The sequence below is a fragment of the Vicia villosa genome, linkage group LG4 (genome assembly GCF_029867415.1).
Source record: "Vicia villosa cultivar HV-30 ecotype Madison, WI linkage group LG4, Vvil1.0, whole genome shotgun sequence".
In the NCBI taxonomy this organism is placed as follows: Eukaryota; Viridiplantae; Streptophyta; class Magnoliopsida; order Fabales; family Fabaceae; genus Vicia; species Vicia villosa.
The window spans coordinates 130,103,069-130,124,043 of record NC_081183.1 but is presented as its reverse complement, the minus strand read 5'-3'; the positions used below and the strand labels follow the sequence as shown (position 1 = coordinate 130,124,043).

The 20,975-nt window shown below is 37.0% G+C and overlaps 1 protein-coding gene across 1 annotated transcript; it reads left to right on the top strand.

Annotated features, from left to right (window-relative positions):
- Positions 1-1,080: 1,080 nt before the first annotated feature.
- On the top strand, positions 1,081-6,278 carry LOC131597866 (protein GAMETE EXPRESSED 2). Its single transcript, XM_058870527.1, has 14 exons — positions 1,081-1,159; positions 1,625-1,945; positions 2,110-2,775; positions 2,860-3,066; positions 3,150-3,371; positions 3,460-3,768; positions 3,989-4,113; positions 4,251-4,468; positions 4,577-4,804; positions 4,890-5,358; positions 5,477-5,633; positions 5,731-5,894; positions 5,992-6,092; positions 6,170-6,278. Exons 1-14 carry the CDS (start codon positions 1,081-1,083, stop codon positions 6,276-6,278), a joined length of 3,375 nt encoding a protein of 1,124 aa, XP_058726510.1.
- Positions 6,279-20,975: the final 14,697 nt, after the last annotated feature.

Genomic DNA, 20,975 nt, shown 5'->3' with positions numbered 1-20,975 from the left:
ATATTTTTAGTTAATATATACATCTTTCAAGTGTAACTCTCTATCTAAGCCTAAGCTCAATTGGATCGTTATGATGGTTGTCTAATTAATTATCCAAAGCAGAATAATGTAGGTTATCCTAGTACGGATCCTAACCAGAATAATGCAGACTGTCCAATTATTGATATCCTAATCAGAATAAAAATCATAAAAATCTTCAAAGTACTAATAGCATAATAACACATACATAATGTGACATCCAAAATTCATAGGCCACACCAGAAGACTGTAACTTGAAAATGTGACATCCAATATGTATAGTTTTTGGAAAACAAGCATGTTTAGTCTCACTCTAGCAGTATGGCATCATAATATTCTATATTCTCAGATTAGTACAAAGGCCAACATATGTATTTCACAATATAATATGTATCTCACTAAGTATACTTTTGTGTGTACAATGACTATTTAGTCAAATAACACAGACAAATGCATTCATTTTCAAATTTGACATCAATTATACATGTTGATGATAGTCTTAACACAGACAACAGCATGATCACAAGACAAGTCTCATTCTTTTGTCAACTTTGCCACCATCAAACTTCATATTGCTGGCAATCCATGTTTAAAAAGTAAGACCGGTCTCAGACTCATATAGAAATAAAGGTGGCGTTTTAGCCTGTAAGTTATAGAGATGGGCCTGAAAAAAGAAAGAAAACTCCATGAATGTGTTATCTCTAAACATCACAACAGTAAGAAGAATATCACAAACAACTCAATGGCATCAGGAAATATGAATCTCATCATCAAGAATATAAAGAGAAAAGAGTTACCATATTTGGCACCAACGATGCAATGCCAATGGGGGCCATGTCTTTTATCAAACTCTTTCTTTATCTCCATAGCAGGTTCTGTGTCCTTCAATAAGTGTTTCTTAAACGCCTGCAGATTAATACATGATTGAAGAAAAGTTCAAGACTTTATGAAACTAGACATCATGGAAACCAAAACCCAGAAAGAAAATCGAAAAAAAAGAAAAAGAAAGATAGACTAACATTGTTGACGATATCAAAAGCCTCATATCGCATTTTATAAGTCATGTCATTACTCTTGATGAGGACGGTATTCTGGAAGAAAACAAGAGGAAGTGGTGGTCGGAGTGATAGAGGTGATGGAGGTGAGTCAGAAACGGAGTTCACCATTGATTGTGCTGGTGGACTGATCAGGAAATCTAAGGCTCGTTTGAAAATAATCACTTCCCTCCTTCACCAAATATATAGCAAAGAAATTGGGTGCGAGTCATAAATCCAAACATAAAAGGGACTGATCTGCAATTCTTAAAAATATATATTTTTTCAAAACGGCATCCTTTTGGTTATTTTATAACTGCCTCTAACCGCTCCCTCCTTCATGAACAGAAATCACATTTCATTGCACTGTTATGCTATTTTGATCAATTTCACATTCATGCAGGAAAATGAAGTTTCCACTAATTCTCATTTCACTCTATGCTCTCTCTTTCTTCCCAATATCTTATTCCACGGGTAACCAATATGCAGCACAGTTCTTTCTTCTTGTTGAAAATATTATATCAAGTTATGCAGAATCTTAATCATATTTTGTTTGATTTTTGGATGTTCAGATAGATCACAATTGCCTATGATTGCTTTCAGTTGGTGGGATGATATAGGTACATTTAGGACTGGTGAAACTGCAACCATTAAGGTTAAAGTACTTGAGAATGGTGATAAAATTGATAGGAATATTTTCCATCCCATACTTACTGTCAATGGAAAGGAGGGAAATAGTTCCTATGTATCCACCGTGTTGTCGGATTTCCAAGGAGACTTTGATAATTGGAAGATTTCCTTCACTCCCATTAGGGTTGGATTGTTCAATGTCCTCATTGATGAAGATCGTTACAAAGTTTCTGACTCGTCGTTGCATTTCCAAGTTGAACCAGGTTTCATCAAAACCCTAACTTAACCGCCAGGACAAGTACTTTCGTGTCTGTCTGTCTGAATTAGTTAGCGCATATCATGACACTATACATAATATAGGTTTATTCGGTTTTCGTATGTGTGTATTTATTGATTGATGTTTGATAATGCTATTGTTTGGTTGAAGGGAACATGTATCCATCTGTGTGTATAGCATCATGGAAGGGGATGAAATACGAGTTCGAAGCTGGTTCAAAAGCAACAATTATGGTGCTACTTAAAGATGCATTTGGGAATGGAATATCTAAGACAACACAAGTTTCCTATATGCCTGATTTTAAGTTGCATGTGTTAAGTAACAATGGTTCTATTGCAAATGAACCTGAAATCTCCAACATGGCATGGAATGAGTTTGATTATATAGTCATTGAGTTTGTAGTCACCAAATCTGGAAACTTCTCTTTGCGGATCGAAGGAGGAAATCAAACTTTGAACGGTTCTCCCTTACCGTTAAAAGTGAATCCAGGAGTTATAGATGTCTCTAAATGTGTTGCTAAATGGAAAATCGAACATCATGCATGGCAATTGTCTTCCAAGATGGAGATCTTTATACATCAGTTGGATCAATACGGAAATCTGGTTTGGGGACTGTATCCATTTGACGTTGAAGTCGTTGAAAGAGACACAAATTTGTCGATACCGATAGCAGATCTTCATTTCGAGGAAGGGGAAGCGGGAATTCAGTTGTTTTCGTTTGGTAATTGGGAACCAGGGAACTTCCTGCTAACAATATATGATGCCAAACATAACAAAAGCATTTCCAATATGCCATATGTATATACTGTTTTTGTCGGTAAAGTTTCATGCTAATTCTTTTATCTCCCTCCTTGCGGATTTTTAGTTTAAGTTTATCTCATTGTTTGTTTTTTTCGATCAGGTTATTGTGATGGCGTAAAAAGTGTTATCAATGGATCTGGTTTAAATGATTCAGTTGCAGGGATAAAAGCAGAATTCTCGGTTTATTTGAATGACATGTATCAATATCCTTCTCCTGTTGAAGAAGGCATACTTCAAGTACAAATCTTAAAAAATAACGATTCGTATAGTGTTTCACCAACTATATATCCCATTATAAACAATAATGGTATTTCAAATGATACTTTTTTAGTACATTTGGTCATTGTATTTTGCTTGTTATAATTCATTGATGATTGATCTTGATATTAGGGAGTGGAATGGACTCAAAAATGAGATACAACGGTATGGAAACCGCCGTATCACCTTCACTTTCAATTGATATAGGCAACAATGTGAGGAACACAAACATAATTAGCAGCGTATTTCAAGTGGAATACACACCAGAGAAAAGTGGGTTTTATAACCTTAGTGTATATTGTGGAAACATAATATTGAATGAGGGCCATTCATTCAGAAAAGAGGTAAAACCAGGTACCAAAAATGGTTTTTGTTAGGTAAATTTTTTCATATATTTATTAATAGTTCCGATCATTTCTCATGCGCCATTAGCTTGCTGCAGGTGAAGTAAATATCTCCTTGTCAAGTGTGGTGAGGTTTTCTTCAAAGGTACCAAAACTATCAAAGAATGAAATAGTTGTACAGGTTTTGGATTCATATTTGAACCCGGTCCTCTCGCAAGAATCAAGGTTGAAATTAGAGATTACTTCAACTAATCGTTTGGGATTTTCAACTTGGGACACCATTTATAATGCGGATGGATCATACACTTGCAGTTATATGGTTAAAGATGTTGGCACTTATGAGATTTGTGCTTCTTTTGATGGCATGCATTTCTTGCCATGTCCCCTCAGTATCAATGTGTATAGTAGTAAGTCCAAACAATGTGATATTTTTTTTCGTCGGTAGACAATGTGGTAGTTAGTAATTATAAGAAACTCACACACACACAACGTTAGTACCAGAGTTCGAACGTTGGTTATAGCGTTCAGCCTAGTAATATCGGCTTATGTCAGTTGAGCTAGGATTTGTGGACAACAATGTGCTATTTATTAATCTAATGTTGGCAAAATATGCTTCTTTATATACAGATGAATATTTTCCTAAGGCCAATGATGATACATTATCTATTTGGGAGGGAGAATCCATTGCCTTTAATGCCTTGGAAAATGATTATTTTGCTGGTGATAATGCAAGTATAGTTGAATTCTCAAAAGTAAGATATGCTGCCAATTCGTTCCGAAACATTTTCTTAATCTTCTTTTTCCTCTTACTCTATGTTGATTCTTCATCTTTATTTCTTCGTATTCTTTTGAATTACGATAAATAACCCTTTTTGTTGTACTTTTTCAGTCAGATCATGGGTCACTTATACAGAACGGAAGGATCTTTCGCTACACACCCTATCAAGATTACTATGGAAATGATTCTTTTTGGTATACAATATCTGATATAAATGGAAATCTTGCTACGGCTTCTGTGTACATTTCTGTTCTCAATATTCCACCGCAGTTTGCTTCGGTTCCAAGTCAACTGCAAGCAACAGAAGATCTGATAAGTCCGAGATTCGGGTCTGTATCTGCATCATATATAAATATTTGTGAAGAAATTATGCAATACTTTTTAGTTGATGATTAGTCTTTTTCTGTATATTGTCTTATTATTATGATCTCTTGCAGCGGTTTTTCTGGTTTTGAGATAACATATTCAAATCTATTGGAAAATATAACTGTCAATCTGAGAGCACAATCTGGAAGTATATTTCTGTCTCCGGTGCTGATGCAATTTGGAGAACCAATGTGGAGTGAACTTACAATTAATGCAGGAAACGAAACAGAAAACAGTTTAACACTAGAAGGCTCGGTGGAAGTTATTAATATCGCGCTTCAGTCGATTCAGTACCTCGGGTAATATACAATCCACATGAAACTGATGATTCACGCCAGCATGCTCGGACGTCAGTGTTGTTAATTCTTCTTTTTTGTTTTGCAGAAATGAGAATTTTTATGGTTCAGATACCATTCAAGTCTCCGCGAAGAATAAGAATGGGGTAAATTCATTGAGTGTTCCGATTTTTGTAGATCCTATCAATGATCCTCCATATATAAGAGTCCCTTACTTCATCATATTGATGAGTGACGAAAATGAGAGACTTATCTTTGACAAAAATAAAGACAAGTTTGAGTTTTACATTGGAGATCCCGATCTTCTCACGTTCCCCGTTGGCGAGGCTCATTTTCTGATGATGTTTTCTATGGAAGTAAGCGATGGATTATTAGCGACAAATCTTCCATTTCATTTGATCAACACAACTGAAGTGAAGCACAGGAGTAATTATCAGTGGCAGTCTCTTCAAACATATGTAACTATCTCAAAGCACTTTATGGTCAAAGCTGGTGGAATCAGATTTCAAGGCACAGTAAATGACTGCAATACTGTTATGCAGCAACTCTATTATCATGTGAGTGATGTTATCACTAGTTTTCATTATTTTTCCTCTGTAGCACCACACCTCTAAAAAAAGGCGTGTCTGTGTCTGTACTCATGTTTCATAGGTTTTTACTCTCTTTTTTGTCCAGGGAGATGAACGTGGAGCAACATTAACATTGACATTGAATGACATGGGAAGCTATGGATGTTATCCAGATTGTGAAGAAGGAATGACAGTGCCATTATACACTGAGGCTATGGTTAACTTGATGAGAAAGCAACCAATGGATTCATTTCTTGCTCACAGTAAGTAGCAGGTTTCTCAATCCGAGTTTAATAGAAAATCGAAAGAATAGAGGTGTTTCGTTCAGTGACTTACAAGCTCATTCTATTTGTGTAACAGCATTAGGATCAATTATTGTGATTGAATTCGTTATTATTTCGTCTCTTGGATTGTTGCTTCTATACTTCACCTGCAAATGTGCAATTCTTCTTGTGCATGAAAGGAGAAACAATAAGAAAAGGTCTTCAGAGCCATCTGCTGATCAAAGTTCCCAAGGACAAACTGTAAGTGCATAAATCAACGAGCGCGTTGCTAGCACTCCTTCAAAACAAATAACTCAATTAACCGTGTTTGTTTTCCTTATGTCACGATTACATGCAGTCAAGCATCAACATACCCGAGAATGCTACTAATTTCACCGGCTGCTGTTGGAGCTCTTCCTTGCTCCGTTTTCGTATGCAATCCTCAGATTTTCGCCAACGGTGAGTACTTTGATTCATTATAGCATAATTGTTAGAGTTTTACAATCCGTTGAGTAATTTCATATCCAAATTTTCAGGTTACGTCCTCCATTTGAAGCTGGAGAACCTAGCAAGACAGTGAATTCATCCTCTCCTTCAACAAGTGAAACACTGCATGCAGTTATTTCCAACCTCGACCACTCTTGACTTTTCATAAAACCATAGCTTAAATTAAATTGCATTAAACTGCAATATGGATTCAAATATACAATATTTTTACTATTTTCGCACTTTATATTTGCTTAACTTTTTTAATTGAGAGACGACAATAGTGCATAGATTTGTTACAGATATTTTCTAACTTAGTACATAGCCTATAACATAGAAGAATAGTCCATATTCACATTAGCCATTTGAATAAATTAGTCCACAAGAACTTAATAATTGGTTTGTCAAACTTGCGTCATGAAAAGAATGAGTTATTTGATACCTGGCAAAAGAGAAAATTTTCTCCAGAAATACATATAACAAAAATCAATATTCAATATTATATAAATATATTGCCCTCACATCCCAAAATTTTGGATGGTTCGTCCGTGGTCATAGGCACGATTCGTCCTCACTACTTAAAAAAATACCTCATTTGAAGGGATTTTATTAAAATTAACGGGATAGGTTTTCTCACTTTTTAAACTATTAAAAAAAGATTGATTAGTTTTAAATTTTACAACCCTATATATAGACAAATAAAAAATTATATTATTATCTTTGTCACATAATTGGTTAATGCTTAACAAATTATGTTTTAAACTATCAATTAAAAGAACATCCTCGATCATTAGATTATAAAACATACCAATAGTACAAAAATCAAGAATTCTTTTTTTTTAGACCCCCTTAAGAAAGAAACCTCCCTTCTTAGGAGAAAAAGAAGCGAAATGATTTTTATCTCCATTTGTATGCTTTGAATAGTTACTATCGAGATACTAAGCATTCAATATTGTAAAACATATCTGTATTATAAAAAGTCTTAATTTTAGGTACTCAAATCATTTTAGATCATCTAAAGTTAATGTAACACGTATTGTCGCTAGGTTTTCAATTAGAAACAATATCACATAAGAAAGATGACACAGACCTATTTCTCATTTTATATTCATGGGATTCTTAATAGAAACGACAAGGAGAATAGACATTAGTACTTTCATGACCTTTTCTTTTCATAAAACACAATAAAGCAACATAGTCACTATAATACCCCAATCATATAGAATCTAAAATATCATAACGAGATATTATAATAGGTGGTACTGATACGTCAAATAGTATATCAAATAGAATCTAACTGGCATAAATATATATAATTACATAGGTTACACCAAACATAAATACATATACAACATGTCTAAACATAAGAATCCTAAGAACACTCGACGGAAAAACGGAATAAACAAGAAAGTCTCCTTGCATCCATCAAGTCATATTGTATTTCCTTTTTCTGAAACTTGATCAACTAAAAATATAAACAACAACACGGGGTATGATAATACTATCTCAGTAAAGTCTTATTAAAACCATAAGTCCTCTCAGTATCAGAGTCATCTATTAAGTTTCTACAGAGTTCAAGCACTTGTGTAACATAAAATAAAACAAAGGGGTTCCAAGCGTAATCAACCCCATACAATGTAGGAATATCGATACACTCACTCTTGTTAGAACAAGATTTGTTCTGATCAATATTCTTAGTTTTGATGATAACAAGGATATGAATTTTGTGTGAGATAATGTGGTACTCTAATACATTGCAATTTCCCTTTCAGGAAATATATAAAGAGTATGCACAAATCAGCGCTCAGAAGCTTTGTCTCAGAAGGTTCAGCATGCAACATCAGAACATGGTCTGGCAAGACATCAGAAGATGGTCAAGGCAGAATCAGAACATGGGTCTATGGAAGCATCAGAAGAACTTGAGATCAGATGCAGAAGCACTGAAGTTCTCATGGTATCATGCTCAGAAGCACTTCAAGGTCAGAAGACAAGAAGATGCAATGCACCAAGCTGTTTGACTCTGATGATATTCAAACGTTTTATTCACAAACATCAGATCAGAAGAAAGTACAGGTGGCAGGCTACGCTGACTGACAAAAGGAACGTTGGAAGCTATTAAAGGCAACGTCAGTAGACACAGCGTGAACAAGGCTCGAGGTAGTTGACAAAACAGTGAAACATTAAATGCAATGCTGTACGGAATACGCGAAGCATTAAATGCTCCCAACGGTCATCTTCTCAAAGTGCCTATAAATATGAAGTTCTGATGAGAAGCAAAGTTAACCAATTTCTTGACGATTTCTGTGAATATTAACTTGCTGAAACGCTGTTCAAATCAAAGCTCAGAAACTTCATCTTCATCAAAGCTCACTACATTGCTGTTGTAATATATTAGTGAGATTAAGCTTAAACGTTAAGAGAAATATCACTGTTGTGATTATAGCTTTTCAGAAGCATTTGTAATACTCTTAGAATTGATTACATTAATTTGTAAGTAACTAGAGTGATCACGTGGTGGTTAGGATACTCTAAGAAAGTCTTAGCTTGTGTCTAAGCAGTTGTAATTAGAGTGATCACGTGGTGGTCAGGATACTCTAAGAAAGTCTTAGCTTGTGTCTAAGCATTTGTTCCTAGAGTGATCAGGTTGTGATTAGGATACTCTAGAAGACTTAGTCGTGGGCTAAGTGGAAAACCATTGTAATCTGTTGCGATTAGTGGATTAAATCCTCAGGTGAGGTAAATCACTCCGTGGGGGTGGACTGGAGTAGTTTAGTTAACAACGAACCAGGATAAAAATAACTGTGCAATTTGTTTTTATCGTTCAAGTTTTTTAAGACTACACTTATTCAAACCCCCCTTTCTAAGTGTTTTTCTATCCTTCAATTGGCATCAGAGCGCCGGTTCTAAGGTGCAAGCACTTAACCGTGTTTAGAAAAGATTCAGGAAGAGAAAAACGCTTCAGTAAAAGATGGCTGGTGAAGTTCAAACAAATCCAACTGCATCTACATCTGGCTCTGCTGAGCAATACAACGGTAACAATGGTTATACTAGACCACCAGTATTTGATGGTGAAAACTTTGAATACTGGAAAGATAAACTGGAAAGTTACTTTCTTGGTCTAGATGGTGAACTATGGGATCTTCTGATGGATGGTTACAAACATCCAGTGAAAGCCAGTGGCGTAAGGCTTACAAGGCAAGAAATGGATGATGATCAAAAGAAGCTTTTCAAGAATCATCATAAATGTAGGACTGTTTTGCTGAATGCTATCTCTCATGCTGAGTATGAGAAGATATCTAACAGGGAAACACCCCATGATATATATGAGTCATTGAAAATGACCCATGAGGGAAATGCTCAAGTCAAGGAGACTAAAGCTCTTGCTCTAATCCAGAAATATGAAGCCTTCAAGATGGAGGATGATGAAGATATTGAGAAGATGTTCTCAAGATTTCAAACTCTAACTGCTGGATTGAGAGTTCTGGATAAAGGCTACACCAAGGCTGATCATGTAAAGAAGATTATCAGAAGCTTACCCAGAAGATGGGGTCCAATGGTGACTGCATTCAAGATTGCCAAGAATCTGAATGAAGTTTCTTTGGAAGAGCTTATCAGTGCCTTGAGAAGCCATGAAATAGAGCTGGACGCAAACGAGCCTCAGAAGAAAGGTAAGTCTATTGCATTAAAATCTAATGTTAAAAAATGCACTAACGCTTTTCAGGCTAGAGAAGAAGATCCTGAAGAATCAGAATCTGAAGAAGAAGATGAACTGTCCATGATCTCCAGAAGGGTAAACTAACTCTGGAAGAGCAAGCAAAGGAAGTTCAGAGGCTTCAGAAGCTCAAAGAGATTTGAACGAGGAGAATCTTCTGGTGACAGAGGATCTGACAAGAAGAAGGCTGTCTGCTATGAGTGCAATGAGCCTGGACATTACAAGAACGAGTGTCCAAAACTTCAGAAGGAGAATCCCAAGAAGAAGTTTCATAAGAAGAAAGGTCTTATGGCAACATGGGATGATTCTGAATCAGAATCAGAATCAGACTCTGAAGGAGAGCAGGCCAACTTCGCGTTGATGGCTACAGAAGATGATGGATCAGAATCTACATCAGAATCAGATTCTGAAGAGGTATTTTCTGAACTATCTAGAGAAGAGTTAGTTTCCAGTTTAACAGAACTTCTGGAACTCAAGGCTCATCTTAGTATCAAATACAAAAAGCTGAAGAAGCAGTTTGAATTTGAAACTAAGAAGCTGGAAGTGGAAAATTTTGAACTGAAGGAAAAAGTTTTAAATCTATCCAAAGATAGTGGATCTCCTTCTGAAACAGAAAAATCCATTCCTAGCATGAATCATATTCTGAAAGAATATGACTTGAGCTTCAGAAAGTTCTTATCTAGAAGTATTGGCAGAAGTCATCTTGCTTCTATGATATATGGTGTTTCTGGAAACAGAAGGTTTGGTTTTGGCTATGAGGGTGATACCTCACATAAATTTGAACCTATTGATGATCTGAAGATCACATACAAGCCATTGTATGATCAATTCAAATATGGCCATGCACATGATATTAGGCTCACTTCACATGCACAAAAGTTTAACACTGTTCACATCAAGAAGCTTGTGACACATCCTAAGAAATATCATGCTGACAAACCTAAAGAATATCATGTTGTTCCTCCTGTTAAATATTTTGCTAAACCCAAGTTCAATCAGAACTTGAGGAGAACTAACAAGAAAGGACCCAAGAAATTGTGGGTACCTAAGGAGAAGATAATTTCTGTTGCAGATATCCTTGGCGGCAAAGAGGACAAAAAGCAAAATGTCATGGTACCTGGACTCTGGGTGCTCGCGACACATGACGGGAAGAAGGTCTACATTCCAAGACCTGGTGCTTAAACCAGGTGGAGAAGTCAAGTTTGGAGGAGATCAGAAGGGCAAAATCATTGGCTCTGGAACCATAAGTCTTGGTAACTCTCCTTCCATAACTAATGTACTTCTTGTTGAAGGATTAACGCATAACTTATTGTCCATAAGTCAATTAAGTGACAATGGTTATGATATAATCTTCAATCAAAAGTCTTGCAAGGCTGTAAGTCAGAAGGATGGCTCAATCCTATTTACAGGCAAGAGGAAGAACAACATTTATAAGATTGATCTTTCTGATCTTGAGAAGCAGAAGGTGACTTGTCTTATGTCTGTTTCTGAAGAGCAATGGGTCTGGCACAGAAGATTAGGTCATGCTAGTTTGAGAAAGATTTCTCAGATTAACAAACTAAATCTGGTCAGAGGACTCCCAAATCTGAAATTCAAATCAGATGCTCTTTGTGAAGCATGTCAGAAGGGCAAGTTCTCCAAACCTGCATTCAAGTCTAAGAATGTTGTTTCTACCTCAAGGCCGTTAGAACTCTTGCACATTGATCTGTTTGGCCCAGTCAAAACAGCATCTGTCAGAGGGAAGAAATATGGATTAGTCATCGTTGATGATTATAGCCGCTGGACATGGGTAAAGTTCTTGAAACACAAGGATGAGTCTCATTCAGTGTTCTTTGAATTCTGCACTCAGATCCAATCTGAGAAAGAGTGCAAAATCATAAAGGTCAGAAGTGATCAAGGTGGTGAATTTGAGAACAAATTCTTTGAGGAGTTCTTCAAAGAAAATGGTATTGCCCATGATTTCTCTTGTCCTAGAACTCCACAACAAAATGGAGTTGTAGAACGAAAGAATATGACTCTACTAGAAATGGCCAGAACCATGATCAATAAAACCAATATGGCTAAGCATTTCTGGGCAGAAGCAATAAACACTGCGTGTTATATTCAGAATAGAATCTCTATCAGACCTATTCTAAATAAGACTCCTTATGAATTGTGGAAGAACAGAAAGCCCAACATTTCATATTTCCATCCTTTTGGATGTGTATGTTTTATTCTGAATACTAAAGATCATCTTGGTAAGTTTGATTCTAAAGCACAAAAGTGTTTCCTTCTTGGATATTCTGAACGCTCTAAAGGCTACAGAGTATACAATACTGAAACATTGATTGTAGAAGAATCAATCAATATCAGGTTTGATGATAAGCTTGGTCTTGAAAAACCAAAGCAGTTTGAGAATTTTGCAGATTTTGATATTGATATATCAGAAGCAGTAGAACCAAGAAGCAAAGCTGCAGAAGCTAGCAGTCTCAGAAGCAATGGATCAGAAGATCAAGTTGCTGCATCTTTAGAGAATCTCAGGATTTCTGAAGAGCCAACAGTCAGAAGATCACCTAGACTTGCCTCAGCTCATTCAGAAGATGTGATCCTTGGAAAGAAAGATGATCCTATCAGAACAAGATCATTTCTTAAGAATGACAATCAGAAGCAGTGATCAGAATCAGAAGGCGTAAAGTCTATTCAAAACTTTACAGTTGTCATCTTTTATCTGATGGTGAACACGTGTATGTACGGTTAGTACAAAGCGTGCAGTTGAAAAGACGCCGACCTAGGTAACTGTGTTAAATCATTTCATTTACCGTGTTCTCTCTCCTAATGTCATTTCTCATTAAATGCATAATGATTTCGTTATTTTCAAATCATTTAAATAACCCGCTTCATCTTCATTCCTTCTTTCTCTCTCTCTCTCTCTCTCTCTCTCTCTCTCTCTCTCTCTCTCTCTCTCTCTCTCTCTCTCTCTCTCTCTCTTTTGTGCATCCCTTTCGTTGCATCTGTTTTTACAAACCCTAGTTTTTGATTTGATCTCAAAGCATAATCATCATGAACTCATCTTCTTGTTCATCAAATTCAAAAGAAAGACTCACTTCTACACAGATCCTTCTACGCAAATATGAGTATGCTCCATTGAAAACATGCTTAATACCCACGGAAGAACTGGAAGTTCTATGTGAATCTGCTGTGGACATCAACAACCTAAAAGCAAATGGCTTTAAGTGTGATGCAAGAATCTTTGAGCAAGGATGGTCTAAATATCTTGATAAATTGGTTGGTCCAATTTATCCTGAACTTGTGAAGGATTTCTGGGTACATGCAACGATTACCCCAACTGCCATCATTTCATTCGTGCTAGGGCATGAAGTGGTTATCACTGAAAAGCTCATCAGGAAGCTGTACAATCTGAATGATGAAGAAGGTTGGTCTGGTTTTCGACATGCAACAGTTGACTGGTCTAAAGTTGAACAACAAATCTCTCTGACTTTTGGAATTGACTCTAATAACACGGGCACCTTAAGGCCGTTTTATAAAGTATGGGCTGAGATTATTCTGGGTTCCCTTCACCATAGAAAGAGGATGCTCTCCTCCTCCTACATCAGTCCGGATCACAAGTATACTCTTTTCTGCATTGGCAAAAAGACTGAGATCAACATCTCTCATATTCTGTTTGAGAATCTGAAGACTTCTATCTTTGAGTCAAGAGAAGATGAAAGGGCGAAGTACCCTCATATTCCAAGAACGACTATTCCGTTTGGAAGAATGATTTCAGACATTCTGATTGAAAGCAAAGTGCTGGACTCCATCAGAAAACTCAATGCGTCCCATTTTCTTGGAGTAGTTCATGGTCCCATCTTCAATGGTGTGGATTTGTTCAGACTGGAACTCATTCAAAATGTACCTTCTGTGTGCACAAGCTTTCCTGACATCCTGTCAAGAAGAGTTGTTGTTGAAGGTTTTGCCTCTTTATTTCAAAAAGAACTGCATCAGGTTGTCAAGCTTTACCTGGAAGATTGTGTTAGGAAGCAATCAGATATTGATCCTGTTTGGATCCGTGGCAGAGTACTTCCGTCCAAGGCTGATCTTCTGAAGAAGGATCAGAAGGAACTAAAGGCTAGGCTAAAAAGAAAAGCCCGAGAAGATGAGGTTAAGAAAGCCAAGAAGTTGAGAGTCACCTATGATCCTGACAAGGTGGACTCTGAAGAACGAAGGGAGAAAAGGATCAGAGATTCCTTTCGCAGAACCAGATCTTCTTCTTCTGTACAAATCTCCAGGCAGGTTTTTACTCCACCTCCTTTTGTTCCTAAACCATCTCTGCAATCACCTCCATCTGAACCAAAAGTAAACTTCACTTTACCAAATCCTTCTCCATCATCTTTTTCCTCTCCCATTCTAAACCCCACACCTCTAAGTATTCTTCCCCCAACTCCTTCTGATAAATCCTTCTCACTAATTCCCTTTACAAATACTCCATCCTCTTCTCAATCTATCCCTTCTGATATTCCATCCTCATCAATCATTCTCTCAGATACCCCTTCTTCCTCATCCACCGCACCTCCACCTTCTATATCCCATCCCTTACCTACCAGAAAATCCAAACCCTACTGTCTTCTCTACCCTGACTACAAATTCACCTTCAATCCGCCTGAACCTGAACCCTATACCTACCTGGAACTTTTCAGACATGAGGTGATTAGCAATCTAGACCTTCTGAAGGATGCCTTTCTAAATGGTCTGGATGATGTTTCTACAAGAAATCTCTGGAAAAGCTTTCGCAAGGAGTTTCAAGTAGAAGTAATGGGAGTACAGAAAAGACTAGTGGCTGCTGCCCCTACCTACCTGGAACTTTTCAGACATGAGGTGATTAGCAATCTAGACCTTCTGAAGGATGCCTTTCTAAATGGTCTGGATGATGTTTCTACAAGAAATCTCTGGAAAAGCTTTCGCAAGGACTTTCAAGTAGAAGTAATGGGAGTACAGAAAAGACTAGTGGCTGCTGCCCCTGGTTACCTTCTGGAGGGTGATAATGGTATATACTACCATCCTCTCAGAAATTGTGTTGCTGCTGAGGAGAAGCAGTTTGTGGATGAATTGGAAGAAGCAAGACTGGCTGCTGCATTGGAAGCTAATCCTTGCAGGGAAATTGTGATCTGGAGACCTCAATATCCTGTTCTGCTCGGGGATTTCAAGACCCTCTTTGACTTTTTGAGGGAAAACCCTTCTAAGGAAGACCCAAGCTTGGTCATTCCAGAAGTTGTTGACCCACTAGAAGTTGAAGGTCCCTCTGCCCCCAGGAATCTAGCTGCCATTCTTCAGGCACTTGAGAATGGAGATTCTGAGATTCCAGCTGCAGAATATGAAGATGCTTCTTTGCAAGAAGCAGATGTAGAAGATCATGTTGCTGAATCAGTTCCCGTTGAGGAAATCCCTGCAAATGATCTATCAATGGAAGCTACAGATCACAATGCCATCCCGTTGGATAGAAGCTGTGAAGCTTCTTCTGATGAACCTTCCCGTCTTGCAAGGACTCTGGAAGTTCTTCAGAAGAACCAGGATGAGCAAAGCTCAGTCAATGCTGAGTTTAGAGCTTTCATAGAGAAGCAGAATGAGCACAACAATGGGGTTCAAGAGATGCTGGCCAAGATCTTGTCAAGGCTAGGGTCATCTTAGATTGAGTCTTAGTTGTTTTTGTTTTTGCTTTTGCTGCATCTGTTTTGTGCATCTTGTCTTCCTTCTCTTCGTGTACTTCTGTACCTGTCTGTTTGAACTTCAATGAAAATCATCCTTTTCTTCCATGTGTTTCTTTTTGTTTTTATCTGAATCTTTTATGTTTTTGATGATATGACAAAAAGGGGGAGAAATATGTCATAAATGATTTGATTTAATCAGTTGCTTTACTAACAGAACTTGCAAAGTTCTACGCTTTAAGTTGTGTTGTTGCAGGAATTGAAGATTCTCTTTAAAGATCAACATAAGAAGCAACAAGATGAATCAAGCTCTTGGATTCTTGAAGCAAGCTGAGTGCTATGAAGCTTCAGAATCAGAAGCAAGAAGGAAGAATGTTCAGATATTCTGATGATAGAATATGATCTGATTCTGAATGTCTATTTGTTCTGATACATTGTATATGGCTTATATGGCTCTGATACATATTATGTGTTCTGAAACATATTTTATGTTCTGATTCATTCATGCTGACTTTTGTCGTTTAGGTTTGTTCTGTAACATTTCAGGATGTAGAGATGCTCTGATGATGCTCTGGTACATTCAACAATGTTCTGATACAATCTAGCATGAAGTGATGTAAGAAGAAATTCAAGTTCTGAAGCTGTCCTATGGAAGCAGGAATCAGAAGCTGTGAATGTTCTGAAGATCAAAGAAATTCAAGTTCTGAAGCTGTCCGAATGGAAGCAGGAATCAGAAGCTGTGAATGTTCTGAGGATCTAAAGAAATTCAATGTTCTGAAGCTGTCCTATGGAAGCAGAAATCAGAAGTCATGAATGTTCTGTAGATCAAGCACTGTGAACGTCTCTACTGAAATACTCAGGGAAGTCTTTTATTATTAAAATTCTTCTAGTATTAATTTCAGGGGGAGATTATTCATCTCAGGGGGGAGATTGCTAATCTCAGGGGGAGACATATTCACATGCTTATGCTATAGCTGTGTAAATTGTCTTTAGCCGTCTGCTCTTTCTGATCGCAAATTCATATCATTTATATATGTTTTTGTCATCATCAAAAAGGGGGAGATTGTTAGAACAAGATTTGTTCTGATCAATATTCTTAGTTTTGATGATAGCAAGGATATGAATTTTGTGTGAGATAATGTGGCACTCTAATACATTGCAATTTCCCTTTAGGGAAATATATAAAGAGTATGCACAAATCAGCGCTCAGAAGCTTTGTCTCAGAAGGTTCAGCATGCAACATCAGAACATGGTCTGGCAAGACATTAGAAGATGGTCAAGGCAGAATCAGAACATGGGTCAATGGAAGCATCAGAAGAACTTGAGATCAGAAGCAGAAGCACTGAAGTTCTCATGGTATCACGCTCAGAAGCACTTCAAGATCAGAAGACAAGAAGATGCAATGCACCAAGCTGTTTGACTCTGATGATATTCAAACGTTTTATTCACAAACATCAGATCAGAAGAAAGTACAGGTGGCAGGCTACGCTGACTGACAAAAGTAACGTTGGAAGCTATTAAAGGCAACGTCAGTAGACACAGCGTGAACAAGGCTCGAGGTAGTTGACAAAACAGTGAAACATTAAATGCAATGCTGTACGGAATACGCAAAGCATTAAATGCTCCCAACGGTCATCTTCTCAAAGTGCCTATAAATATGAAGTTCTGATGAGAAGCAAAGTTAACCAATTTCTTGACGATTTCTGTGAATATTAACTTGTTGAAACGCTTTTCAAATCAAAGCTCAGAAACTTCATCTTCATCAAAGCTCACTACATTGTTGTTGTAATATATTAGTGAGATTAAGCTTAAACGTTAAGAGAAGTATCACTGTTGTGATTATAGCTTTTCAGAAGCATTTGTAATACTCTTAGAATTGATTACATTAATTTGTAAGTAACTAGAGTGATCACGTGGTGGTCAGGATACTCTAAGAAAGTCTTAGCTTGTGTCTAAGCAGTTGTAATTAGAGTGATCACGTGGTGGTCAGGATACTCTAAGAAAGTCTTAGCTTGTGTCTAAGCATTTGTTCCTAGAGTGATCAGGTTGTGATCAGGATACTCTAGAAGACTTAGTCGTGGGCTAAGTGGAAAACCATTGTAATCTGTTGCGATTAGTGGATTAAATCCTCAGGTGAGGTAAATCACTCCGTGGGGGTGGACTGGAGTAGTTTAGTTAACAACGAACCAGGATAAAAATAACTGTGCAATTTGTTTTTATCGTTCAAGTTTTTTAAGACTACACTTATTCAACCCCCCCCCCCTTTCTAAGTGTTTTTCTATCCTTCAACTCTAACATAGCATGTACATTTCAGGAGACGGCTGACTTCGTGGAACATCAACTACCTACTATCTCTTCTCGTAGCAAGCCTAGTTTTACGGTCTCTGTGACTCACTACTAATCCTTTTTGTCAAGTAAGCTTTTACGGTGAAACCCATCATCTTCCCCAGATTAGCTTCTCTGATTACAAGCAACATTTCAGGCACGCGTAAAAAGTCTCGACATTCCTCACATGTATCTCAATTAATCTATTTTGGAACCAATTCCATCATATGCTCACTCTCTCATGAAACATCTAAGTATCCAAGATCACTATTGGTTTTCCTTGAATCATAACCTAGTTTACCTACGATATTTAGTTTACTTCACAATCATTTATTAATTACAAATAGAAAACATACATACAAGCATTATAACATTTTACTATATTATAAGTCTTAGAATTTGTTTTCTAATGCTACTAACCGCGTCTCAAATCAGAGTTACCGAACTCAAGACACGTCATGGTAGCTTGTGGCCGTATACGACTGAGCATTTTCACTATTTGAAGCTGCAAGTTTTACGGTCAGGTCGTAATGCTTACTTACAGTCGCAAGGGAGCCCGTAAGCAATGCTTATGGTCGTAACATGCCTAGACACCTTCAAAACTTTCATTTTATCATGAATTTCCAGTCAATAAGCAATCACAATATACATGTAACCATATATGCACATAGAAAACACAAAAAGGGTAAGAATTTCACATGTAATCACAAGTAAATCAAGAAAAAATTAAAGCAATGATAAAGCACATAGATTTTAAAACCTAAACCTCTAATCCCACATGCAAGATCATAGGTTTGATCTAATCCCATTATCTCCTAAGATCCCCACCTTTTTGAAGAATTGATGATGATGATGATGATAATGATCCTTCCTCCCTTAGTCACATGTATTTTCCTCTCCCTTGATATAAGCTGTTCCCTCTATCAATTTAAACTCATAGAGAAGATTCTCACAAATGGTGATTCTTACATTTCAAAGATGAAGGTTAGAAAGGGTTTAGTATGAATATGGAGGAATTTACATAGTTGGGAAAAAACTTTCCTTATGGTGTCCATTGAAGAGAGAGCCTTAATTTTCCTCCTCTTCTTAAATTATCAATTATTTCCACATCCAAGGATGGTATTCTTCTTCACATGCAATATGAAAGTTTCTTCAACTTGGAGTAAGCCTTCTCCTTATTCTCTCTCTCTCTCTCTCTCACGCCTCCTTCTCCTTCTCTCCTTAAAAAACTCTCTATCACACACACACACACATACACACACTCTCTCTCATTTTATGATTTGGTAAGCAAAAATGATCAATATCATATGTTGGCCTTTTATGAAGATGATGAAAATGTCAATATGCCCTCCACTAGCTTCTTAATACTAAAAGCATATTTCATTCATCTAACTCGATAAATGCTAATTCAAATGATAATGTCACATTTTCTTTAGTTAAGGAAAATTATAACGACATCATGGTGTTACATCCACTTTTATCAAATTAGAATCAATTAGAATCAATATCATATAAGTAAGAAGAAGCATACATGTTTTCCATTTTATTTTCATGGGATTCTTAATAGAAATAAGAAGGATGTGGAATCATGTTTGGTAGGTAATCAACAAAGCTCTCGATAAAGTGACTTTGATGTTGACAACTAAAAGGAGTGTTTAATCTACCTGTATGGAAACTAAACTTACAACCTAATGAAGGATAGAAAAACACTTAGAAAGGGGGGGCTTGAATAAGTGTAGTCTAAAAACTTGAACGATAAAAACAAATTGCACAGTTATTTTTATCCTGGTTCGTTGTTAACTAAACTACTCCAGTCCACCCCCTTGGAGTGATTTACCTCACCTGAGGATTTAATCCACTAATCTCAACAGATTACAATGGTTTTCCACTTAGTCCGCGACTAAGTCTTCTAGAGTATCCTGATCACAACCTGATCACTCCAGGAACTATTGCTTAGACACAAGCTAAGACTTTCTAGAGTATCCTGACCACCACGTGATCACTCTAGTTACAGCTGCTTAGACACAAGCTAAGACTTCCTAGAGTATCCTGATCACACTTGATCACTCTAGTTACTTACAAATTAATGTAATCAATTCTAAGAGTATTACAATGCTTCTGAAAAGCTATAATCACAATAGTGATATTTCTCTTAAAGTTTAAGCTTAATCTCACTAATATATTACAACAGCAATGTAGTGAGCTTTGATGAAGATGAAGTTTGTGAGCTTTGATTTGAACAGCGTTTCAGCAAGTTTGTATTCACAGAATTCGTCAGAATCGGTAACCTTGCTTCTCATCAGAACTTCATATTTATAGGCACTTGAGAAGATGACCGTTGGGAGCATTTAATGCTTTGCGTATTCCGTACAGCACTGCATTTAATGTTTCACTCTTTTGTCAACTACCTCGAGCCTTGTTTACGCTGTGTTTACTGACGTTGCCTTTAATAGCTTCTAACGTTCCTTTTGTCAGTCAGCGTAGCCTGCCATCTTGTACTTGCTTCTGATCTGATGTTTGTGTATACAACGTTTGAATATCATCAGAATCAAACAGCTTGGTGCAGAGCATCTTCTTGTCTTCTGACCTTGAAGTGCTTCTGAGCGTGATACCATGAGAACTTCAGTGCTTCTGCTTCTGATCTCAAGTTCTTCTGATGCTTCCATAGACCCATGTTCTGATTCTGCTTTGACCATCTTCTGATGTCTTGCCAGACCATGTTCTGATGTTGCATGCTGAACCTTCTGAGTCAAAGCTTCTGAGCGCTGATTTGTGCATACTCTATATATATTTCCTGAAAGGGAAATTGCAATGTATTAGAGTACCACATTATCTCATCCAAAATTCATATCCTTGTTATCATCAAAACTAAGAATATTGATCAGAACAAATCTTGTTCTAACAATCTCCCCCTTTTTGATGATGACAAAAACATATATAAATGATATGAATTTGCGATCAGAAAGAGCAGACGGCTAAAGACAATTACACAGCTAAAGCATAAGCATGTGAATATGTCTCCCCCTGAGATTTATAATCTCCCCCTGAGATAGATAATCTCCCCCTGAAATAAATACTAGAAGAATTTTAATGAAAAAAAAACTTCCCTGAGTATTTCAGTAGAGACGTTTACATATGCTT

What these genes read in the sequence shown, in the direction of transcription:
- LOC131597866 (XM_058870527.1), top strand. Translation starts at nt 1,081, where the DNA reads ATGTCATTACTCTTGATGAGGACGGTATTCTGGAAGAAAACAAGAGGA. An exon ending in CAGTATCAATGTGTATAGTA is followed by an intron (nt 3,769 to 3,988) that starts GTAAGTCCAAAC and finishes CTTTATATACAG; the next exon opens with ATGAATATTTTCCTAAGGCC. An exon ending in CAGTCGATTCAGTACCTCGG is followed by an intron (nt 4,805 to 4,889) that starts GTAATATACAAT and finishes TTTGTTTTGCAG; the next exon opens with AAATGAGAATTTTTATGGTT.